General features: G+C 36.8%; 5 protein-coding genes and 1 non-coding gene across 6 annotated transcripts; 1 reads left to right on the top strand and 5 right to left on the bottom strand.

Moving 5' to 3' along the window:
• Window positions 1–3,621: 3,621 nt before the first annotated feature.
• Window positions 3,622–5,163, top strand: LOC108863260 (protein phosphatase 2C 37). The gene is made up of 2 exons (XM_018637633.2): window positions 3,622–4,538; window positions 4,658–5,163. The coding sequence occupies exons 1-2, from the start codon at window positions 3,777–3,779 to the stop codon at window positions 5,069–5,071; spliced, it is 1,176 nt and encodes a 391-aa protein (XP_018493135.1). The 5' UTR covers window positions 3,622–3,776; the 3' UTR covers window positions 5,072–5,163.
• A 2,144-nt stretch (window positions 5,164–7,307) lies between these two features.
• Window positions 7,308–8,678, bottom strand: LOC108805393 (uncharacterized). Its single transcript, XM_018577430.2, has 2 exons — window positions 8,086–8,678; window positions 7,308–7,937 (listed from the first exon to the last, which is right to left on the bottom strand). Exons 1-2 carry the CDS (start codon window positions 8,429–8,431, stop codon window positions 7,408–7,410), a joined length of 876 nt encoding a protein of 291 aa, XP_018432932.1. The 5' UTR covers window positions 8,432–8,678; the 3' UTR covers window positions 7,308–7,407.
• A 150-nt stretch (window positions 8,679–8,828) lies between these two features.
• Window positions 8,829–10,863, bottom strand: LOC108805392 (PRA1 family protein A3). Its single transcript, XM_057010170.1, has 7 exons — window positions 10,554–10,863; window positions 10,404–10,444; window positions 10,232–10,310; window positions 9,863–9,949; window positions 9,684–9,772; window positions 9,519–9,590; window positions 8,829–9,276 (listed from the first exon to the last, which is right to left on the bottom strand). The coding sequence occupies exons 1-7, from the start codon at window positions 10,709–10,711 to the stop codon at window positions 9,173–9,175; spliced, it is 630 nt and encodes a 209-aa protein (XP_056866150.1). The 5' UTR covers window positions 10,712–10,863; the 3' UTR covers window positions 8,829–9,172.
• Window positions 10,864–15,418: 4,555 nt separating this feature from the next.
• Window positions 15,419–15,492, bottom strand: TRNAV-CAC (transfer RNA valine (anticodon CAC)). Its single transcript has one exon. It is a non-coding gene; the product is annotated as a tRNA-Val (tRNA).
• Window positions 15,493–15,727: 235 nt separating this feature from the next.
• LOC108863550 (protein NEDD1) lies at window positions 15,728–19,630 on the bottom strand. The gene is made up of 10 exons (XM_018638012.2): window positions 19,325–19,630; window positions 19,037–19,152; window positions 18,670–18,930; window positions 18,470–18,574; window positions 18,062–18,127; window positions 17,689–17,910; window positions 17,025–17,519; window positions 16,308–16,922; window positions 16,055–16,216; window positions 15,728–15,969 (listed from the first exon to the last, which is right to left on the bottom strand). The coding sequence occupies exons 1-10, from the start codon at window positions 19,500–19,502 to the stop codon at window positions 15,862–15,864; spliced, it is 2,328 nt and encodes a 775-aa protein (XP_018493514.1). The 5' UTR covers window positions 19,503–19,630; the 3' UTR covers window positions 15,728–15,861.
• A 1,813-nt stretch (window positions 19,631–21,443) lies between these two features.
• Window positions 21,444–23,347, bottom strand: LOC108857484 (UDP-glycosyltransferase 76B1). Its single transcript, XM_018631473.2, has 2 exons — window positions 22,836–23,347; window positions 21,444–22,421 (listed from the first exon to the last, which is right to left on the bottom strand). The coding sequence occupies exons 1-2, from the start codon at window positions 23,302–23,304 to the stop codon at window positions 21,544–21,546; spliced, it is 1,347 nt and encodes a 448-aa protein (XP_018486975.1). The 5' UTR covers window positions 23,305–23,347; the 3' UTR covers window positions 21,444–21,543.
• Window positions 23,348–24,238: the final 891 nt, after the last annotated feature.

The raw sequence follows: 24,238 nt of genomic DNA, 5'->3' as shown, positions 1-24,238 counted from the left end.
TCTTTGATTAAAAGTTTTAAAACTATATATCTTGTTAATATTTTAACAAAAAATATAATATATTTGTGAAATAAAAAGTTAAATGTAATTACTGTATATAAGTGAATGGAGGAAACATTAGCTTTTAAATATTGTTGGAGACAAAAAAAAGTTAAAAACAAAAAAAAAACTCTTCGATGAAGGGATCTGAATTGGAATTGTGTATAAATTCATGGTTATAAATTATGGTTCAAAATAATACTCTGTATATATAATAAATAACTATTATTAGGTCTAAAAGATAATTTTTTTTTTTTTTTGCCATCTATATTTTTATTAAGAAAGGCCCAAAGCCCATTACAGCCAAGCCGAAGCCCGTATTACAACAACCATACATAAATCCCAAATCTACTGGGACAAACTAAAGCCACAAACTGGACCTTAAACAAACTATCGAAGCCCATGAGAGAAAAGCAACGCACTTGTCAAGACCGACACGAACACGTGTCCGAACCTCACCAATGAGGGAGACATGCATCGCAAGTACACCGTCCAACCGTCGCTGCTCCGTTTCACCGCCCGGCAGCCGCAAACCGACATACACGATTCGCCGGAGCCTACCGGAGCCTACTCCACCCATCTTCTGCGTCTGGTCTCGATGAAAGAAGAGCTTCATCGGATCCAGTTCGAGATCTCATCCCGACCAATCAGACGCGCCTATCAACTTTCCGATTCAAACCTTTTCCGCCTTCAAAAAACTCACAACGATCATCGGAAAACTTCATCTTTACGAGATCGCCTCCACACGACCGAACCAAGCCCTAAAGAGAGGAAAAGCATCCGCCCGTCTCACGGATTTAAACACAGGTAACTCCAAAACGAAGCCGGCGGTGCGAGGAATAACGATCCTCTGCTCCCGGAGTCAAAAGCCAGCGGCGACGGATTAATGGAATTCCGCCGTCCTGGAGTCAAAACACTTTACTTCTAAAACGGAAAGGAAGCGTAAAGTTCTCTTCCTCCCAAGCCGACATGCAAGACAGAATAAAAGAAAGAAAAAACAAAGAAAGCCGGACCGGCGGTGGCTAGAGGAGCCACTCCGCCGGCCGGAAAACGCAAACGTTATCTGTGTAAGCTAGAGAGAAGGAGGAGGGTTTTATCTCTCTTATCTCTTTTTGTTTTTTTATAGGTCTAAAAGATAAATACGAAAACAACAGCAGAAAGTATATGCGTGTAATTTTTTAGAAAACAAAAAAAAAAGAGTATATGCGTGTAATTAATAGAAACGTGGATAATCGCCGAATTCGAGTCATGGAGAAGTCACCGAGGAAGCATCTCACAGCATCCACGTCAGATTGTAAACGTGTCGCTCAGGCCTCGTCTCGGAGGCTACAGAAAAATCTATAAAAACAAAACAAGATACTTTGAGCAGGCAGGAGTCAGAAGTCAGTTTCAGACTGTGTTGGGTCCCAGCAAAAAGGCGCGTGTTTCGCACTTTCTCACGGGCTTACGTAGACGCGTTCAATTATGGTCACAGCTGGATGCGAGGGAGTTAGTGTGGTGCAGACGCAGCATATCATGCCCCACAACTTGTCCAAAGCATAAAATGCGAAGGAGTACTAGTGACATCTTCTCTTCCACGCGCGGATTTAATCGCGTGTCGGTTTTCGCTTGTGGTTAGATTTTTGTTCTTCTAATTGTGTGATGACTTCTCTCTGATCAAGAGCAGGAGATTGATTGAAGAAATCAACGTACTTTGAATCTGATAATCACTAGATCAGTTGAATATTTCTTTAAATGTTTTCACGTGGAAGGAAAATTACGACTGGCTGATTTGTTCAGCAGTCCATTGCACTCACGAAAGTTGAGTATTTTCAGCATATTTTTTTGATACAAAAGTTGATGATATCATTTGTATTTTTTCGTTTAGTATTTATGAATTTATAAATCAATATATGCTTTTGAATGTTTTGGTTATAGGCAGAGAGGACTACAGTTTTAAAAGATTATTTGCTCTTTATCACCATACAAACTTAAACTTGTGAGCATTATTGTTTTTCAGTTTCCCAACAGATGATTGATCGATCTCATATACTGTAGTCTTCGTAATTACAAAGATAAAAACACATAACAGAAAAATTATAGCAATTTCGCACGTAAGGATTTTATATCCAACTTTTCTTTCATTCTGACAAAGCTTATAGGATATTTTGAATAGCTTACTGATATTATCAATCTTATAATACGTATGTATCTAGTACATGGTATATATTTCAGAATTTTTTTCTTCGTAATAAACAAGAATTCGACGATGAATATTAATATATAGACGTGGTCGTATACACCTCTTCATGAAAGGTGAATCAGTGATGCGAGTTGAATCTAAGCACAAGTGGGAGACGAACATTACTACGTGTCGATTTTCCAACACTTGCATCGACTAAGCATAAGAGAAATCATAAACAAAATAAAAAATTACAATTCAGTCATCGATACGAAACCAAAATATCTCGAGCATTTTCGTTATTGATAAATAACAATCTCGAACATTTTATTTGTCAACAAATATAGAAGCACGCATTCTGAAATAATCAGAGACTAGAGTTGCATGAATAATGCGTATAGAATGAGCTGAAATATATGCAGACAGAGGATTCTGAATCCTGCATATGTGATCGATATATAGTTATATTGGTTTCGAGTTCAAACCAGTAATTATGAATTTGTTAATGTCAGGACTAATTGGCCAATAGGTAACTCGATTTCTCTTCAAACTTAGCCCATCATATTTAGATCTTCTATTTATAATTTAGTTTATCTGCACGCGTTTAAGATCTCAAGAATAAAAACTAACTAAATCTAAATCTTTAACATTTTAGCGTGCACGTTTAGTTGTAAAGTGTGGATATTAACTAATTGTCGGATGTGTTTCAAAAAAAAAAATTATTGTCGGATTTATTTTTTGGGAATCAATTCTTTGTTTCTCTATAGAATCATACTTATTTTTGGATTATGATTGGCCATATAAATCATGTCACAGACTCATAACACACAACGATCAGATCAAATCCAATACTAATACAGAATATTTATCGAAATAGTATATAATCTTCTACTACTAAAGACTTTATAACATGTAGCATATGTTAGTGATTATCGGGTGATGATTATTTTATGAAAAAGTTGATAAATAAGTAGCTCGAGTATTTTAGAACAAGATTGTCACTCTTCCATTATTTTTGACCCCTGACTCTACTTATTTAATTAACAGCATATTTTCTGTATTTTAATAATTAAACAAACAAAAAGAAAAGAACAAAATGAAGGGGTGGACCACATGCGTGTCAAGAAAGGCCGGTCGTTACCGTTAAGCCGTGTCGCGCTGTGATTGGGCCACGTTAACGGCGTACCGGGAACACGTGTATAGATCCGAAAAAGGAAAAAAGAAGAATGAACGGCAGAGATTGTATCTAGGTACCAGGAAATGGAACGTCACACCAAAGGGTACGTGTCGGATGCTGCCCGTTGATGGGGGGGGGGGTGACGGTCAGCAACTCATTAATAAAGCTTTCATTCACGCCCCCTGCCCGTAAATTACGTGTTACCCTTCCATGCGAAAAAAAAAAACTTTTTCTTTCTCCTTTCCTTTTTAAATCAAACCTTTCCTTTTTAAAATCCCATTGCATTTCTTAACGCTCAAATATCTCTCTCTCTATTTCCTATTCTCTCAGTGATTGTATCTGAGAATTGTTTGTTTATTATTGAAGTTGTTGTTAATTGTGGTGGTTGCTCGAGATCAAATGGCTGGGATTTGCTGCGGTATTGTTGGGGAGAGTGAACCGACGGTTACGGTCGATTCCTCTGCTCGAGCTTCTCTGAGACGGAGGTTAGATCTACTCCCTTCGATCAAGATCGTCGCTCCTCCTCTCGAGAGTTCCCGTAAGCGGCAGAAACGCGAGACACCGTCGCCGGATCTGGAATCGAATGCACGTAGTGATAGGAACAACGTGGAGAAGGCGCCGGTTAAGAATTCAAACACGATTCCCAGCTCCGCGACGGAAGCGGAGAGCTCTTTCGTCTCCGATGCGCCTAAGATCGGGACGACGTCGGTTTGCGGGAAGAGGAGAGACATGGAGGACGCCGTCTCGATCCACCACTCGCTGATCGAGAGAAACTCCGAGAATCTCCACTTCTACGGAGTGTTCGACGGCCACGGCTGCTCTCACGTCGCGGAGAAGTGCAGGGAGCGGTTGCATGAGATAGTGAAGCATGACGTCGAAGCTATGGCCACCGGAGGAGAAGACGTGTGGAAGGAGACGATGGTGAAGAGCTTCCAGAAGATGGATAGAGAAGTTAGCCAGCGAGACTCCAACGGCGCGAGTCGGAGCAGCGTGAAGAGCTCCTGCAGATGCGAATTGCAGTCTCCTCAGTGCGACGCCGTCGGATCCACCGCCGTGGTGTCGTTAGTCACGCCGGAGAAGATCGTCGTCTCTAACTGCGGAGACTCTCGCGCCGTGCTGTGCCGTAACGGTGTAGCCATCCCTCTCTCTTCAGATCATAAGGTAGTTATAACGACTTCCGTTACCGTGATCTCTAGATTTAAATGTTTCACGGAGTTTTTTTTTTTTTGTAACTAATGTTAACGGAGTTGCTAACAGTTTTTTTTCCGTTGATGTAACAGCCGGATCGACCCGATGAATTAATTCGGATCCAACAAGCGGGCGGGCGGGTTATCTACTGGGACGGAGCTCGGGTTCTAGGAGTTCTCGCCATGTCGAGAGCTATCGGTGATAACTACTTAAAACCTTACGTGATTCCGGATCCGGAGGTTACCGTGACGGATCGAACAGACGAGGACGAGTGCTTGATCCTGGCGAGTGATGGACTCTGGGACGTTGTGACGAACGAGACGGCGTGCGGCGTTGCTCGCATGTGCCTTCAAGCTGCTGCTGAAGGGGACTCTGATATGGCGCACAACGCGTGTTCGGACGCGGCGTTGCTGTTGACGAAGCTGGCTCTGGCGAGACAGAGCTCCGATAACGTGAGCGTGGTGGTGGTTGACTTGAGGAAGAGGAGGAATAATCAAGTGTCTTGATTAGGACTTTAATTAAGTAGTATTAGATTAGATAAATTGTTAAATACCTAATTGTAATTTTTCTTGATTTATAATATTTTTTTTTAATTTTAGTTTTCTCTTGTTTAAGGTGCTTTAAACAGCTCTTAATTCGGGCTGGGAAAGAAAAAGAGCTTATTAAGAAGTTGGTACGCATTTTCTTTTTATTTTCCCATATTATTTTTAGGCAATATTATTATATGTGGATTTGTAATCAAGTAGAGAAATAAACAAAGTATTGCGTAGATGAAGATAAACAACACAAACATATCTCTGGTTAAGCCAAAAATGCGTTCTTGAGCAGATTTAAAATCAGGTGAGAAAATAATAACAGAAACATTAACCATGCACTAAAAGTACGGTGATTTAAGCATCAAAGTTATTTATTTGTAATCACAGACTCGTACTGCTGATTTAAATCTAAACCGGTTTGGCTCGAATCTTTAAGCATCAAAGTTATTTATTTGAATGGCACACTAAGGTGGCATGGCGTGGCGTATCGTATCGTAGCGTGTGTCGATTAAGTACATTAGAATGTTGATATTGACTATGTAATAATATTCGTGGATAGTAAATAGCAAGAAATCAATTGTGTAGATGGAACGGTTCACGAATTCGTTTACTAATATTGATTCTCGAGTTTTATCCTTTTTAACTACTCCCTCTGTTTCATTATAAGTATCATTTTAGACTTGTGCACACGGATTAAAAAACATTTAATTTTGCATATTTTCAATATAAAAACATCATTACCGATACAATTCAACTAATAGAAAAATAGAATGGAGAATAAAATTAATAAATTTTGTATTGAAACTCTAAAACGACACTTATTTTGCAACGAAAAAAATTCTTTAAAACGACACTTAATATAAGACGGAGAGAATATTAGATTTTAAAATTGTAATTGTCAGGAAGAGTCAGCTGGAATCTAAAATAAAAGTAACGATTTAATACATATAGTTTAATTTAGTGTAAGATAATTAAGAAAATTGTCTGGGCAACATTGTCTAATGCAGTAATGCTTAATGTCAGTTAACATCGGAACCAATCATTAACTAACCACGGATTTGGTTTAATTGACTAGTTAATATCCACTTGGAAGGAAGAAACGAAATAAAAAAAAAGTGATCCTCATTTTTTTTTGTAGATTAACTTTATCAACTTGAACATAAAATATTATATGAACCACGAACCGTCCATTACTTGCCACTTGCCAGTTGCCACGATGATCAAATAATCAAATATTCTTCTATTCGATCATGTTCTATACAAACTAAACCTTCGTACTATCGAGTAGCCTTATGTTGTATGCATTAAGATTATATTTAAATATAGTTTAATCAACTTCTAAATGATGATTCTTAAAACTAGATGCTATTTTGTGATTTTACAAAAAAAATTACCATCGTCGTTCCTGACGTTTAAAACCAAGCACAAGTTGAGTTTGTGTACACTCTCTACGCACAAAGAAATCAACTCTATAATGCAACACGAAACAGTTAGTTGAAAATAAGAGATTTCACCATCAAAAGATAAGGAGCAGCCAAAAAACTAGTATTAGATTGCACTTTCGTAATCTTGTATATTGCACAATGATGGAGTTCAGCTGGTGCCTGTTGGGTTCGGGGAAAGAGCGAGAGGGCACAAAAAAAGATAATACTAATAAAGAGTTGGAGAATGAGTGTGACACAACACAAGTGGAATCTAAGATAAGATTATGCATACTTGTGACAATCAAACATCGACACGTGCCTATTTGGTCTAATGTGAGATTTGGTTTCAAAGATTTGATGTTGACCTCTCTTTCTCAATTATTCTTTCCTTTTCTTCTCAATATATCATGATGCTGTCTCACATTTGTTTCTTATTGAAGTCTTAACTCATGTTCATCAGGTTGACACTGTACGTATCCTATTGAAGAAGGCTACATGACACATCGCGTGTTCCATTAAGAAGGGGTCAATTTGTTTAATACTAGTATTTTAAAATACCACACAATGCATAACTGTTTTCTTTTTTCTTCTGTTAAATTGTTAATTAACATTTAGGCTAACCAACCATGTGATAGATGATTTCGGAAGCAGTTTGACTAGACATAGCTAATGTTATAAGATGGGGATGTATGTTTTTATGTATTCATTCTTTCAATTTTCTTCTTCTAATTCTTTTGTTTTGCATAATAGCATGTGTTAGGCTGTTCTTGCATCCCTATTAGGATTGCTTAAAAGTTAAAACCTATGTATCAAAAAGATAAATATAACACATCTTCTCATCTAATTCGATATAAAAACCAAACAAAACCACAAAAAAGAGATTTACTGGGTGGGTCTTGGAGTAGCCCACTCAACCCTGAGGATGAGGTTATCATAACCATAACCATTCAGTTTGTTGATTGCTCTCTGAGCGTCTTCTCTGCTCACGAAATTGACGAAACCAAACCCTCTGCTCACTCCAGTTTTCTGATCAATCGCCACATAGGCACGCGTGACAGCTCCAAACGGATGGAACAGCTCCATCAGATCCGGTTCACGGGTGTCTTCAGACAAGTTGGTCACACGAACAGAGTTCTCATCGTTCCTCCTCCTCATGTCCGAACCACTAGCGCTTTTATCCGCACCTTGTCTCATGCTAGGCGGGACATAAGCGGGCTTGCCTGATGATGCGGATGTCTCCCTAGTGGGTGGCTTGTCCACGAACACATCGGTTGGTTCGGCTAGATCCTTGTAAGGGCACTTCGATGTCCAGTGATCTCCTTTCTTCTTGCATATCCTGCAGACCATGAGGACTGCACTCTGATTGTTCAGCTGAGACAAGCTATCTCCCTTGGATTCTTCTGCTTTGGTACCTGAAAATAATCACATTACCCATTTAGATCCGAAAGTAACATAGAAAAAAAAAAGATAAAACATTCCAAAAAAGCCCTTACTTAGAACAGACCACAGACCACATAACACATGATATAAACTTTAAATAAAATAAAAAAAAACTTTTACCAGGAGGCCTAGGTCGTTCCAAGGCAATCTCTTCGGTAGAAACCATGGTGAGATGATGGTTACTGGCGTCCTCGTTCGCGGCGTCTCCGAACTTAGGCCAGCTCCTCCGCTCCACGGCGCGTTTGTTGAGCCTCGCGGAAGCTAGCTTGCGGACGCGCGACTTGGTGGTGATCTTGACCTTGTTGCCTTGGTCGTTGAACTTGTACTCGATCACCGTCTTTAGTCCGTTCTCGTCGGGGCCGATCACCTGCTTGGGAGGGAGGAGGAAACCGAGGTCGTCGTTTTCGTCTTCGTCCATCTCTCCCCATCGGAACTTGCTCGTTTTCTGATTCGAATCGATCGTCATTGTCCTTCTTCTTCTTTTTTGAATTCGTATGCGTGCGCCGCTTGTTGCACCTTCTCTCGATGTAAATCTAAAACTGTAAGGAGAAACTAATAAATCTTAGGGTTTCGTATCTTTATCTGCAGGTAAACCGTCTATGTCGGAAACGCACTGTTTTTTGCGTTTAAATAAGATTATATGGGCTTTCCTTTTTTTTTCTGTCAATTGGGTTTTCCTTATAAAAGTTGTTTATGTTCTGTTTTGCTGTTACTTTCTCCACAAGTAATACCACATACGTATGCGTTTTTTTTTTTTTTTTTCCCTTTTATCTTTCTTTTTACCACACATGCTGTACAATAACAATGACGGACTATTCTATTCAGTCTCAAGAAGCTAAAAATCAGCGTAGAAGAAGCAAAAGAAGGTATCGAAAAGCTGAATCACTAACACAAATGTAAAAGAGTAAAAGAGTATGAACCTTTAGATACACAGACTTGGTGTTGAGAGCAGCAGCATTACAATGAACCTTAACGGCACACAACACTATATTCTCTTGTCTTAGATTTATCAACCAACCCTGTGATTCAACTCAACTAAACCAAAGTGGCTTTACAATTACTGAGCTAACTAAAAGACGAGAAGAACTGCGATTGTTGTTGTTCACGCACATGATGGAGTGAGTTGCAACTTATGCCCTTACTTGAAACGTTTAATATCCCCGCTTTTGGTTTATAGCCTTCAAGCTTGAAAGCTTCTTGTTTGACTTTAAAGTTCACTGTAGTTACGCCAGACAGCTCTGAACTCTTCGCGGAATGTGTTCAAGCGTGCCTTGAGGTTTGGAGTTCTAAGGCTTGCATGAAGCATGATCACTACGGGAATTGTAGAGAGAGAGAGAGAGAGAGAGAGAGAGAGAGAGAGAGAGAGAGAGAGAGAGAGAGAGAGAGAGAGAGAGAGAGAGAGAGAGAGAGAGAGAGAGAGAGAGAGAGAGAGAGAGAGAGAGAGAGAGAGAGAGAGAGAGAGAGAGAAAAGAACTCAAACTTAGAGGTTTCAAACCGGACAAAAAAACAGAGAAAAGACGAGATGAAAAATCACTGGAAGATTAAGAACTTACTGAGAAGGGCAGTGGCAAGTGCGTAGAGGACCCATAACAAACCGCAGGAAGTAAACCACAAGACAAAGCTGGCTACATAAAAGGAAAAAAACCAAAATACTTTGGATAAGTTTGGATATCAAGGAGGGTTTGGTTTGTATGAGTTGAGAGAGAGATTGAAAGTACCGGTTAATCCAAGCAACACGAACACCAAACGTGGTTGGCCACAAACGTAGACCGTCTTTCTAGACGCAGATCGCCCACGAATGACGGGCCTGAAAAAAGCGTTCACAAAGTAATAAATTAAAGAAGGAAAAAAACTTCCAATGGAGATGAAATTAAAAAGGAAAAAAAAAGGAACTAACATGTGGGGAGGCCTCATCTTTGCAGCTAAATGCGGCGAGAATTGCCTAATGGTCCGGATAGCCTTTTCATTGAAAGTAGCTGCAAAACTGCCAAAAAAGAGAACCCAAAAAATTAACACAACGCATGAGCGAGCATTCGAATGCCAAGGAACAATACATAAACATACAAATCCTAGGGATCTAAATTAAAAAAAAAAGGACTTAATGCCATAATCAATTGGAATGTGGTAATAACATAACTATAGAGAGGCCCCTTTCTAAAACATTCAATAGATTTGCGAACCAACACCAACAGAAAGCAACCACTGAAACTCACTACGCAGGGATGGGTATAAAAGTAGAAACTAAGGAGAAATAAAAAAAAATCACCTGTCGTTAAGGAAAGCTAGGCTCAAGGCAGTAAGAGCAGCACCGATGATGGCAATAGGTCGGGTGATAAGTGCAAGACCTGAGAGCTCAAGATGGATCCATTAATCAGATTTATCAGTCAGAGCTTTAAAAAAAAAAAAAAAGAAGGTTCAAAAGGCTTTTTGACATATACCGAGAACGAAAATCAAGAGGATGAAGTAATTCGTCCTGTAGCTGCAACAAAAAAAAAAAATCAAAAATCAAAAATCAACACCACGATTTGCAAAACACGAGAGTATGTATGTATGTATGTATAAAGAAAGAGAGGATGATAAGATGATACTAGTAGAGATTGCATTTGAGGCGGCTCATCCATTTAGAGAAAGAGCGAGGGAAGGCGAATCTGGAGAAGAACTCCGCCAAGGAACGAGGACTCGTCGACCACTCAACTTCTCTTAACGCCTCTATCACATCCCCCGCTGCTACGCTATCCCAATCCATCTCTCTCCCACTCTTTTGCCAGTTGCCACACACGATAACAATCTGCTCCGAACAAGATGTAAAATTAGGTTTTGATGATTCTTTTTTTTTTTCCAATTGATTCTCAAATTTGTAGATTCATGGTTCGATTAGAGGATGTTTTATTCCAAGGTAAAGTGATATCAACGCACACGTCTGCCAACGCGTGCGAAATTAACATAGCGTGTAACAGATAACTAGGTAGGACCTGCGCAAGCGAGATTGGTTTCTAAAATTTTAATTTAATTTTAACATATGTTCTAAATTTGTAAACATAGTTTATGGATCGGTTATGTAATAACATTCTCAACATATTTTTGTTCATAATTATTAACTACAGATGATAGACATTTATTTTTAACTACGGATGATAGACATATATTTTTAATTTTCATCTATCTCTTCGTTCGAAAGGTACGTAGCGACCTTTTGTATACATTACACTACTTGAGTGATTTTTGTTCGTTAATGAAATAATAAACCAACCTTTCATTCCGGTTTGGTCTTTTGACCAGTGTCTTTGTTCTATTTAATTTTGGTTTGTGTAGATCTATCTAAGGGAGCTTTGAACAAATCAGTAACAAAAAATCAAATACAAATTCCAAGACAATCTGAAGCACTGACTGGAATCAATCAAATATTTGATAGGTAACATTAGGTTACGTGTATTTTTGTATTGAAAATAGTTAAATTATAGATAGACTACCATCGAAAATAGTTACATGATACGATTCTATAGGTTCTATAGTATAAAGAGAGGAACATTATGCATAACTGAGATCATGATATTGAGTTTTAGGTTAATTGGCAAATATAATTAAATAATATGATTTTGTGGTTCTATAGTATATCATTTATTAGGTTCGTGAATGTAAAATATTATACCATAAAAGGATAACCAAATATCTATATTATTAAAACTGAATTACATTTTAGTTTTGTTTAGAAACATAGATAGTAATATTAAAAAAAATTAATTATGTTTGAAAATAGGTATAGCATTCAGTCATTTTTTGCTTCCTTCGCTAATGTCATTTTTCGTAATTTCAGTATCACACGGCTTTAACCAAAATCGAAATCAATAAAATATACATTATCAGTTAACTTACCATGTTTATCTGCTAAGCAACTGGTTTGTTTAACTAAACAATTAAAAAAAACATCGTGTACAGAAAGTCATTTTAGATATGGAAACAACTAAAATTTGACTTAAGCGTATATTTCGAAAAAAATATTATTAAATTTGAATCAAAAGTGGATAAATATCCAAACAAATTTATCATTCTGGTATCTAAATAACCAGAACCAAACATGATCCGATCGAAATATTTCGGATATTTGAATGTATTTGAATCATATATACTTGAATATGTTATCTATTTTTATAGTTAATATCCAAGATATAAGCTATCTTAAAGTTGACTAAAATATTTGAAATATAAAAAAACACAAAAAATACTTAAAATAATATTTCTTCTCCATCCAAATATTCAAGTTAAACATATTTTTAATTTAGGTAATTTGGCTTACATTACTCAAATTTACATGTTATAGTATTTTTATTTTTAGATTTAGGGAAATTTAAAGTATATAAATTTTAAAAATTTAAAATAGTTTAAACGGGTTATCCGGACCCGCAAAGATCTGAATTAAACCGGAATCAAAATTTATAAATAGCCGAATAGAGCTAGAATTTTTAAACCCAAAAATCTCAAACCCGAATAAATTTTAACGAAATTCGAATGGGTACCCAAATACCCACCCCTAGCTTAGTCAATATAAAATGATCAAATATTACAAATATATAATTAAGTATAAATAAATGAAAACTAAAACTAAAAACTAATACATGTGCGGTCCTACGGATCAAGATCTAGTAAATGTTAAATGTGGGTCTTCTATGTGAGGGGCATATTGTGTAGACAGGCTTCAAATCGCCAACAAATTAAATCTAAACATGCCATTTATTTAAGTACTGGATCTCAAAAAATGTTAGAGACAAAAGAATAGAGAGAATATGATATCATTAAAGCACTTCCATCACTTATATTTATATAAGTTTCAAATTATTTCTTTATTAAATGAGATCAATATATCAAATATATGCTCGATGATACTGATTGGCAAATTGCAAGTTAAGATTTCTTCAAATGTTTTTGTTTTCGGAAGTTGATAAATACGGGTGAATACTGTTTTAGGTTAATATTAAACATTTGAATCAAGGATTTCGTTTGTGATGTAAAGATTAAGAAGGTAGTATAAATAACGGCAATCAACACTAATTTTATCTCCACATAAAATTTTGTGATTGCAATCAAGACTTTCCATATACAATACAATATTGACCTAAATAATAATCTAAATTTGCGTGGAGATCAATATATTGATAAAAAATATCACTCACTTATATTCTAAATCATAAATTCATTAAATTAAGGATCATAACTTGCAAATCACGATTATGAATTAATACCATAAAGTGTATCATTTACATTTAAATATATAGAAATTTGATTTCAAATAAATTAGTTTATCTGTGAAAACATTTCAACTTAAATTGTTCTTATATTTTTAATGTTGGAAATTAATATTCTATTTTCTGTAATTTAATTTTTGTTTGCATTGTAAAATGAAAATCACTATAATAAAATACATATACAAAACTACAAAAGAGATTTTTCAGGTACAAAAATATTATAACAGGGGTTTACTTTCTTTTTTTTTTGAACTAATAATAATGATGAACTAACGTAACTAATCGATTATTTCATTAGTTTATACCAGTACATATAAAATCCAGAAGACGAACCTTCAATGGTTGTTAAATATGTCCCAAAACTATGGAGTTTATTACTCTTTCAATATTTCTTACCTTCTTTTGTTTCCGAAATTATACCTGCGAAATCTCTTTTGTAGTTTTTATAATATTTATAAACTAATCGATTTTTTCCATTCAATGAAATATTTAGCAACAAAATAAAACAAACTAAACAATGGACAATAAATAACTAAAAATAACGCTTTCAATAGTTTAGTCCTGGCAAGATAATTTAAACGGTACATAGTTCATCAATTAGAATCTTAAGATCAAATGCTAAAAACAACAATGGTACAAATCAAAATATGAACGATACGTTGCAAAGGCTTTATTATTCAGAAACCGAAAACCAAAATAAAATTCGAATTAATATGCAACTCACATGAAAAGGCTCTTCTTGGTATCCTGAAAAACAAATCCTGTCAATGTAGTTTGTGTAAGCAAACATAGAAGTAAAATAATTAACAGATGAAAATGTTCATATATGCTTACTTGTTTTTGAAGGCTTCTATTTCTAGGAGTTCAGGGTCAAACAAAATGTGAGAACATGAAGCTCCTCGTCTATTTGAAGTCACCTGCTTATATATTTGAATCAAAAAGAGAAATCAAATCCTTTTTATCCTTGTTTCAGAAAAGGATCAAACTAAGAAACCAAAACCTTTTTAAATGTCGCATTTTGTCCTCCTGCAAAAATGTACCATATGAAAGTGTTAGTTGTTTGGTTAGACAGGGCTAAGTTGATATAGAGCATATTGCATTTTTGCATCCATGAAAAAATATTATAAAAGTTTCTACACCTTTAGCCTAGTATTGCTTCCAAAAACTTTTTACATCTCTTTTTCACCTTTGAAATGTTTCAACTCAGATATTGAATGCATAGAACTTATTTTTTGTTAGATTGCATACCGGTTCGAACTTGGTTGGTAATGATGCTGAGTAAATGAGTTTAGAAGGTCATATATAGTCAGACAACTTAGGGTTTAGGCACACAAGAATTACCAGAAACAAATATTGAGTAGTTTACCCAAAATTTATGCTATTACTATATTTAACTTCACGCATTATCGCCTTCCAAAATTTGGTTAGTACTATATTTTCGAACCTAATATATGAAACAATATTCAATACAATATTTGACCAAATATTAAGTGTATAGTATAAATTTAAAATGATAACCATTTCTGTGGAGGATTTGGCATAAATTACGGTTATATTAAATAACATACTAAATTAGTTTAAAATTTACAATTTTTGTTCTATTATTTACGGTTATAATAAAATGGCTTCTGATACATTATATGGCTTCTGATACATTATAAAAAATGTTTAGTTTACTTTTAATAAAATGGCTTCTGATACATCTTGCATTGAAAAAAAAAACAAATATTAGATTTTACAACATTATACTACATAATTGCGTAATACATTATATGACAATGATCTATGGTAATCTTATATACGGCAATATATTTTGATAGAAAAGGAAATCATAGAATGAGTTAATGGGAAATAGAATTAAGAGAAATAGTAATGATCTTTGACTTTCCTTAAACATGAAATGATGAAATCGGACATATCTTTGATTTTCTTTTTTACACGAAATCGTCCAATTATTCATTTTGAACTATAATGTATATGAGGAAATTCGAGTGGTACCACAATGGCATTTCTTTGTAATTTCTCTAGTGAATCAAGGGTGATTTTATATATAGGCTGAGAGTGAATATGGTGCTGACACGTCAGCATGACATTCATGTAAATAACTTACACATTTAAGGTTACTCTTTAAAAATGCTTCTTGATTAATAAGAAGGGGATAACGTGGCAGCTTCTTATTTGATAGAAATCAAAAACGCGGCAAAAAAAGATTTTGTCTGAGCCCGGGTTCGAACCGGGGACCTCTAGTGTGTGAGACTAGCGTGATAACCGACTACACCACCCAGACGACATGTCTACTTCCCTCGTTCACTTTTAATGATTCAAACCATAACAAAACAATAAAAGATTGACATACATAGGAGGAAAATGTGGTAAGATGTTTCTAGAGATGGATCAATATGAGAGAAAGTTCCTTAGTTTTATCAACAGAGTTATACATCTGTGGATACAGTTGTCCACTGTTAACACTCAGCACTAAGATGTTTGCTAGAGAATTACAAATTAGGATGTAAAGGGTTCAGTTGAAAAAGTGAAATAGTATCATTTAATCTTTGTTTTTTCCATTAAAATGCATTTTCTACACAAAAACATTCGAATACATTAGCTTAAAATGGGTCGCACTCATATTATACCTCTGATTCCTTTTTTTCGCTCTCTAAAGCATTTGGCGAAGCTGCTGGTTCTCTTTCCGTAACATCTTAATCTCTTTCATCAGCTCTGCTTGGTTCTCCAGTACCGAGTTTAACGCCGTCGACATCTCCATCTGTTTTCACCCAAACACTCATTAAAGACCAGAAAAGATAAAAAAAAAAACATTTTAATCTAAAATGCTAAAACACAGACGTTACCTCGTGCATATGGAATTGTCTCAGTATCTCTATATGCAGGTTCCTCATATCGTCATGGACTGAATTCTTCAAATTATCGAGTGTGCCTTCAAGTGTTCTTTGAAATAGCTGAAGCGTGAAGTTGTTTTCAGGTTGCTTCGACTGTTGCAAGCTTCCTCCTCCCTATAGTACACAGTTGCCAAAAAATAAATCTCGGTCAAATTACTGAGACCTGATCAAGAATAATAAAATGTTTCGTGAACTTTTTTTATACATTCATAACCGGAAGACCTCCTGCATCTGCTGCACCCAGTTTCTCAGGTCTTTGCAGGAGATTATTCAGAACTTCTTCTCTGGTCTCGGCTCCTGTTTTCTTTATCTTAGGCGAACCAGACGAGAGAAAGGCTCCATCGCTGAAGGAAGAAGTGGTACCGATTCTCTCAGCGTAACTTCTACGAGTTATCGGTGATAGCCTCAACGAGTCAATGTTCCCCGGAGATGCGATGCCTTTGGTTGACAGCGGGCTGGATGGGAAGTTGTCTGAAAGTGCTGAGGATTTCTCGAACGCCTTTGAGTTGAAGTCTCTTACGCCGGGGAACTCTGAGCTAATGTTGACGTTTGCAAGGCCCGTCTGGTTCTGACCAAGCGACAAAGGGAAATCTCTAGAACCAGAATACGTTGATCCAGATGTACTAGCGGTTGAGCTAGAAACCCCGAGACGCGGAGGCGGGTTCAGGTGACTGAACTTTTCAGAAAATTTGTCATTAGCAGCCAAGCGGCTAAACTTCTCCCCACCCCAGGCTTCTGGAGGTGTCAGAGCAGAGAATTCGCTTTTCGTTAATGTTGTGGGCGTGGATCCAAAAGGAGAAAAGGAACCCCTTGTGTCATCCTGTGTATAGTACATACAAAGAGCAAAAGATTAATCTAAAACCATACAATTCCTGGAGGCTCATGAGACCAAATCGTAGTGGAAAGATGAAGTAACACAAACCTGTTTAGAAGTGGAACTCAGTTTCCAGTCTTTGTTTCCGTCATCTCCAAACGGAAATCCTCCTTTGGTCGATGAAGGAAATGGCAAGGAGGAAGTCTTCTTATCAAGAACTAAATGATCCCTTTTCAATCCTTCGGTATCAGACCATTTCTCAACAGATTGTACGCCAACGACTGGGGAAAATATGTCCATTTCATCTTTAGAACTATCACTGGCACGGTGTGCTTGTAGCCTGATCAGTGGTCCACCAGGCCATAGATGATTTCTTTTCGGCGTTTCTTCTGCTGATGATAGATTTAACGTACTCGTGGCAACTCCATGAGAACCTGGCAACGCCGTGGAATGTGAAGCTAGAGATGTTGTTGTTGCAGGAGAGGGGTCTGGAATGACAACTGAATCTTCCAAAGTACCACCAAAAAGAGCCATCTCAGGCGTGCAGTTTCTTTCATTCACAATAACTGGTTTTGATGTTTGCCAGGACAAACTTGTAACAGCCTGATCAATAATAGCAGAAGCTTAGTTCGGTTTGCAATTCAAAGTAAAAAGCTTCGAATATATTACCAAAAACTTGTTTCTATTGCAATTAATAAGTGCAAAATGTGGCATCCATAATAAAACCATAAAGTGCTTAGTAGATCGCACTAAGGTCAAAAAAAGTATTGACCTCTGAACTGCTGTACGCGTGCAGGACAGTGACAGGTTGCGGCATTCCACGTACGTCGTAGAATACTATTCTACCGTTACCCGTTCCAGCTGCCAGTATGTGACCATTATCCCCAAACGCCAAAGAAGAGAAAGGTGATTCGTATGGAATGCAGGACGAAGGTCTTCTGGTACCAGAGTCGTACATGTAGAGCTTTTTATCTAGCCCCACACTAGCAATAATCTGTCAAAACCGTAGATAAACTCCATAAGTTACAGCAATGGAAAGGCTTATGTAAGTCGTGACTTATTCACATGTACAAGAATATACACAAATAAACTGATATGTCTTGTTCATGTATAAGTAAGCAGACCGTTCATAAGGATTCATTAACCTTGTCATTCGATGGAGAGAAACAAACACCAGCAGTTGGTGCAGAATGCTGCTTCAACCAGGACATCTGTGAAAATGTAATTCCATTGATTGAACAATGATTCAGCAAGGCAAAATGTAGGGGAAGATATAAAGCAAAATATCATTGTCTTGGAGCTTTTGTTTTTATGCGGAATTGAATGTTATGGTCCGGTAAATATACGTCAAGCAAAGTGTTCTTCGTCAATAAAAGAAGTTCTTGTCTAAGATAAAAGAAGACAGCAACTTCGCCGCACGAAGAACAAAGAATCTATTCGAAAAAATGATTTCATAACTGGGAAGATTAACTCATTATAGTAAGAAACACGAGGGGAACAACTTGTAAAAAATATTCTTTTCCCACATGGAACCACACGTTAAAAGAGCAAACCTTTGGGTTACGACCAGTAGTGTCCCAGAGATGCACAGTCCCATCATCACCTGCAGTAAGCAGAAGGTGTCGACTAAACCTCGAATAATCAAGAACCTTCAATATCTGCTTTTGAACCACCAAATCCAAAAAGCCAATTAGTTTCACGAACAAAAGCTCACAAACTATAAATCAAAGCATTCATATACCAACCAAACAACCTGACCGTATGGATCTTTGAGTTCAGAAGCTCTTGCTCCAGATGCAAGGTTGTGGACAATCAGATCCCCACCAACACTGATAGAAGCCACATGCTCGTCTTTGCAATTGTACATCACACCCGTAATAGTACTCGTATGACCCTTCAGATTTTTGACACAAAGCTTCCTTTGCAAGTCCCATATCCTCACAGTTTGACCAGTCCCTCCAGAACATATATACCTTGACCCTTTGTTAGTGAAGCTAATGGCTGACAAACATTCCTGAAATAATATCATCAACACAAGCACATACACATAGATTAACATCTTTTAAAATGGACAATGGGAGTGAACCTTCTGCACTAGTTATATTATATATGTTAGTAACCTCATTGAGATCGTTGCTGTTGTTCTTCCCAGTAACAGGAACAGTTCCTAAGGTCTTCCCATTTTTTTGCCAAAGAGATATCTTCTTATCTTCTCCCGCACTCGCTACAACCATATCTACAAGAAATAACGTTCGTACCAGAAAAAAAAAAATCAATTAGATCATCAAAGTGATAACAGACGCCACGTGTTAAAATCTAGATTCTGCTTCTTTTTTTTTTAAACCTAAAGAGAAGCCGTGTCACTATTCTCGCTTAACAGTTCCTAATCTAAGGGGTTTTTAGCTTACTCGTGTGGTTCCACTTAACGGAATTGACGACGGAGCGAGGCGTCGGAGTGTAGCTCAAAACGCAGGGATCATCGCAAGACTCGGCGCCGTCGGCGGAGACGTCGAAGAGCTTGACGGTGTCTCCGCCGCTCGCTGCCAGGAGACGCCACGAAGGCTCCACCAAGTTTCTCGTAGTCATTTGACTTTATTTTGACTTCCCCGATCCAAACGAAATCAACGATCCTCCTCGAGAGACTCTCGGAATCTGAACAATGCGGGAGCTCTACTTCTTCCCCGATCGATGTGTGATATAAACTGTGTGATAACCAAAGGAAACCGAAACAGAAAAAAAGAGGAAAGCTGGCCGGAACTCTTCTATATTCGGTTTGATACGATTCAGATCGGCTATGTTGAATTGATTTGATTTGGTTTGGATGTGGTATACACAATCAAATGTCGGTTCAGTTGAGTTGGTAGTTATTGGGTTTAATTTGACTATTTCATTGGATTGCAAAACAACAAATTCATTTCTCTCTCTCTCTCTCTCTCTCTCAAAATTAAAGTCAGTATATTTACTATACGGTGGTAAAGTTTTTCTTTCTTAACACTAAACTACGCTAAAACCAACATCCACAAGATAAAATATGACGTAGTGATCATTCATACTAGATAGCTCATTAGTGATCATGCAAAAGAATATCGTTTATTCAATCAAACCCATTCAAGTCACAAAACCGAAAAAGCCTCCTTCGGTGAAGACAATGCAAAAAACTTGTATTTATCCGCCTTTCTTAAGCGCTGTGAGATTTACTTGAGTAGTGTGCCGTACGTCTTGGGTGCAAACTTACAGAAAGTTAGTAATGGGTTTCCTTTATGCTCTCTTACGCTTTCTTACTGCTGATAGGTCTTGCCAATACAATAACTGTACAGAATATTGTAATGTCTAGTCTATGACTAATGGGTCATCCATCCTATTCGACAGTCGGTTCGTTAATTTTACAGAACTCGAAATTATTGTTTATTTATTCTGCAATCAACATCCTACTTTTATCCGTGGCTTTGACTTCACTTGCATAGTATCACGGATCATTTTCCTCCGATAGGTCATCCATTTTTTTACTATTTCAGTCTAATCACGCTTAATTCTGAAATTTTAAATGGATGTGTGACAGAAAAGTTAAATCAATTTTGATGACATAAATAGTCAAATCAATTCTTTAAACTTTTTCGTATATCGTAATTTTCGGAATGTTACAAATACAGTTTTGGTGGGTATATTTTTCAACAGCAGTCAATGCTAAGAAAACATTGCGACCCCGCGAAAACTCAAATTATTAAGGGTATGCAGACAGCCCAATTTGTCGTCTTACAAGAGTTTCGAAACATGGTATTAATATGATGTGTACATCTACTTGGCTGTTAATCACATAAGCATGCACTTATATTGTTTTGTTAAGATAAGCATGGATTTAACTATATACATTGAGAAGAAATAGTTAGTAATTTTCGTTAAGGAGTATCTAATTGCAAATTAGATAATGTACTTAATATGGAAGTTTTTCTTGAAGTCTCCGGCTAAGGAAGAGGAGCTTTGGCTCTTATGATCTGTATTTACATCGTGCCGTGGGTGATTGAATATTAAATGGTATATCATTTCATCTCTATGGGTAGTTTCATTGCTTTCTTTCTTGTGGCTCCTGATGATGTATCTCCGTGACAATAGGTGTGGTCTCTATTTATTCCTAAATTAAGTTTGGCAGTCAACGCGTCTCTCTCCAACCTTCCTTATACGATGGTTTCACTTTTTAGAGTGTCTTGTGGTTTTGATTTAGACTCTGCTCTTTAATTTTCTTTGGTCGGTTGTTTTAACTTCTATTTTTAACTTGAAAGAATCTTTTGATTCTACGGACTCTTCTTGTCTGCAGAAAAAGATGTATGGTTCTTGCTCCTTTAATCGTTGGGAGTACTTCATACTTACCGGTTCAGTATTTTTTTTTGGTTTTTTTGTTGATCAATAACCGGTTTAGTATTCTAATCATTGTATTTTCCAAGGTCTTTTTTGTCTGCTGCCCATCTTTTGATTAAATCAAGTTCTGACCATAGTTACTAGTGAAATTTTTAGTATTAAAAAATGGTGTGCTAAAGTTTTAGAAACAAATATTATTGATATGTAAAAAATCAGATGTGTCTTATTTTTGGAGTTCATACCAAATTTAAACAAAGCAAACAAGAGGTGGACATTAAAAAGACAATACATGAGAAATTAACTTTTCAAGATTCCTAAACGATGAACCTCCAGGCTCAAGGCATTTCTCAGCAGTTTCCTTCATGGGCATGATCCTCTTACGGATCTCTTCTCCTTGTGAGCTCTTCATCAGTGTCCTAACAGCACTTTCTATCTCCAGTCTCTCAATCTTGTTCTCCAAATGAAGACCGATCCTCCAAACATCACTAATGTACCTTGCATTCACCCTCTGGTCCCCAAAAGAAGGTTTGCATATCAACGGTACACCTTCGCATATGCTCTCGATCGTCGAGTTCCATCCACAATGTGTCAAGAACCCTCCTGTTGCACGGTGAGCTAAAACCTCTATCTGAGGCGCCCATTTCACGATCTTACCCATACCTTCAAAGCTTTCGATGAACCCTTTAGGGAGAATCTCAATCCACTCCGTGCCGCGGATCAAACCGGGTCTAACCACCCATAGAAAAGGCTGGTTGCTGTTTCTTAGACCCCAAGCAATCTCCAAGAACTCAGATTCGTCTATCGAAGCAATGCTTCCAAGACTTACGTAGATCACGGAGTTCGGTTCTTGATTGTCTAGCCAGGAGAGACAGGTCATGTCTTGTGTAAGTAAGCTGCTCGATGAAGGCGAGACGTGCCTGTGAAACGGTCCAACACAGAAGAGCGGAACAGGGAACTCTTTGTGAGTTTGTTTTAGCTGTTCTGGTTCAATATCTTGAATAGCGTTGAATATGATTCCTGAGGATGACTTTAGTGACTTCAGCACACCTTTCTTTAATTTATCTCCTGATCTTGGATCATCTGTCTGGAACCATGGAAGATCTTTCATTCTAAGATGTGGAAGCTCTGGAACTGTTAAGTTGGCTTGAGACTCTGCCAAGAAGCGAGAAGAAAAGTCAACGAGAATGAAGCAAAGTAGAGATACTAGATCTTGATTTCGATTTGCATGCACAAATGTTAAATAATTTTATAATCTTGGTTTATACGAGATCTAGGCGTGTTAACGAATATTGATATATTTTATAGATATTTAATTATTATTATTATTTTGTTTCTAATTATAAAATTATTTTGATAAATTACAAAATTTAGATATACAAAAAGATAAACTAGACAAATTTATGGATTTTCATTAACATTATTGTTTGATTAAACATATTTAGATTAATTTAAACTAAATTTATAATTTAAATTGCATAATTCACATTTTAAGAAAATCATTCCAACTATTACCGATTTCCCGCATAACACGCGGACTAAACCTATTTTTAAAACATTAGTACATACCTTGTAGGGAAAGATAACCTTTCTCCCGTAAGACATGAAACTTTGAGAAAGCAACAAAAGCCGAGAGGTTAACCGTCCGGAGAACCATCCTCGGGATACCGAACTTCTCGGTTAAACCATCAGTGAAGTACCAGAGAGCATCTACAATCACACAAGCAGCAGTTGGTTCTTGTGACAAAAGCTTCTTCAAGCAATCACCAAAAGGAGCAACACACTTGGTATTGAGGTCATGGAGAAGCTCGATGACGTCGGGATTCGAGGCTTCGGATTCAGACAAACCGTCAGGTATGGAAACGAAAGTGAAATGAGGGAAGTTGGAAGAGTTTGGCGCGTTGAACTCAGTGTGAATTACAGTGATGGAGAAGCCTCTGTTGAATAGGATGTTGGCAAGTTGAAAATTAGGGTTTAGGTGACCTTGTAGAGGGAAAATAAAGAGAAAGATCACTGGTTTTTTTTCTCTAATCACCATTTTGTTGTTGCTGTGTTTCTCTCTGTTTTGTTCTGCTTCACGGAGGTTTGACTATTATAGAGAAGTGCAGTAGCCCTAACAAAGATGACAACATCTGATACGTCAGCGAAGTACGTCATCATGCTGAGTCGATTTTTTTGTCTATTTGTTGTTAAAGAATGACCGACCCATGTGGGGTTATCAAACTTCTTCGTATTTATTACCTTGAAACATGTAACATGTTCATGGTTACCATTCTTTCTAGCATGTGGAGGTGTTTAATTTGTGCATGGCTACCATGCTTTGTTTCTATGTTTATATAAGAAATAATATACAGATTAGCTATAACAATCTGCTACTCGTATTAGAAAAACCTTATATTTAAATTTAGACAATTTTCAAGAAATAATTTTTTTTTTGGAAATAAATATAGTTATTCCCCCTATTTGACTATGTTTGATGCATGAATATTAAATTTTAGTGATTGCAATTTGTAGGTGTGTGTAATGATGGGCAATAAAACTCAAATTCAAATTGGTGTCCCAAGATGAATTTGCTACTTACTTTGTTATACATCATGTGAGCTCAATCTGAAAATGAATAAAATAAAAAAAAACAATCGAAATGGGTTTTGTCGAAAGAAGAAAAGAAAAAATGCACTCAGTGTTTTAAAACATGAGATGACAAAGCAATGACAGTTCTTGCAGCATAACTCCAAATCCGGTTGACTTTGGCTTTGGATTATTGTAGTTTGTGAACACAAGTTGCTATTATTCAAATCTTTACTGGACTCAGATATACTCTAACTAAAGCTATATTAAAACATAATAATTTTAATACGTACTGAACTGGTAGTTATATGCGTCCAGAACGGGTTTAGCCGAGAGAGACAGACCAACATGAGCTTGCAAGTAGGTAAATGGTCGATATCATCTCTACTAGTTTCCTCTTTAGA

The sequence above is a fragment of the Raphanus sativus genome, chromosome 5 (genome assembly GCF_000801105.2).
Source record: "Raphanus sativus cultivar WK10039 chromosome 5, ASM80110v3, whole genome shotgun sequence".
Classification (NCBI taxonomy): Eukaryota; Viridiplantae; Streptophyta; class Magnoliopsida; order Brassicales; family Brassicaceae; genus Raphanus; species Raphanus sativus.
The sequence above is the reverse complement of the archived record's forward strand: the minus strand, read 5'-3'. Positions and strand labels throughout refer to the sequence as shown.

Bases quoted from the DNA above. Each gene is read 5' to 3' on its own strand.
- LOC108863260 (XM_018637633.2), top strand. From the start codon at position 3,777: ATGGCTGGGATTTGCTGCGGTATTGTTGGGGAGAGTGAACCGACGGTT. The intron at 4,539-4,657 runs GTAGTTATAACG...TTGATGTAACAG, and splicing joins CTCTCTCTTCAGATCATAAG to CCGGATCGACCCGATGAATT.
- LOC108805393 (XM_018577430.2), bottom strand. From the start codon at position 8,431: ATGACGATCGATTCGAATCAGAAAACGAGCAAGTTCCGATGGGGAGAG. The intron at 7,938-8,085 runs GTAAAAGTTTTT...GATTATTTTCAG, and splicing joins GGAACGACCTAGGCCTCCTG to GTACCAAAGCAGAAGAATCC.
- LOC108805392 (XM_057010170.1), bottom strand. From the start codon at position 10,711: ATGGATTGGGATAGCGTAGCAGCGGGGGATGTGATAGAGGCGTTAAGA. The intron at 9,591-9,683 runs GTACTTTCAATC...CCTTTTATGTAG, and splicing joins CGTGTTGCTTGGATTAACCG to CCAGCTTTGTCTTGTGGTTT. The intron at 9,277-9,518 runs GTAAGTTCTTAA...CAATTCCCGTAG, and splicing joins ACTTGCCACTGCCCTTCTCA to TGATCATGCTTCATGCAAGC.
- LOC108863550 (XM_018638012.2), bottom strand. From the start codon at position 19,502: ATGACTACGAGAAACTTGGTGGAGCCTTCGTGGCGTCTCCTGGCAGCG. The intron at 19,153-19,324 runs GTAAGCTAAAAA...TATTTCTTGTAG, and splicing joins CGTTAAGTGGAACCACACGA to ATATGGTTGTAGCGAGTGCG. The intron at 16,923-17,024 runs GTTTGTGTTACT...TACTATACACAG, and splicing joins TGAGTTCCACTTCTAAACAG to GATGACACAAGGGGTTCCTT.
- LOC108857484 (XM_018631473.2), bottom strand. From the start codon at position 23,304: ATGGTGATTAGAGAAAAAAAACCAGTGATCTTTCTCTTTATTTTCCCT. The intron at 22,422-22,835 runs GTATGTACTAAT...GCTTCTTGGCAG, and splicing joins AGGTTATCTTTCCCTACAAG to AGTCTCAAGCCAACTTAACA.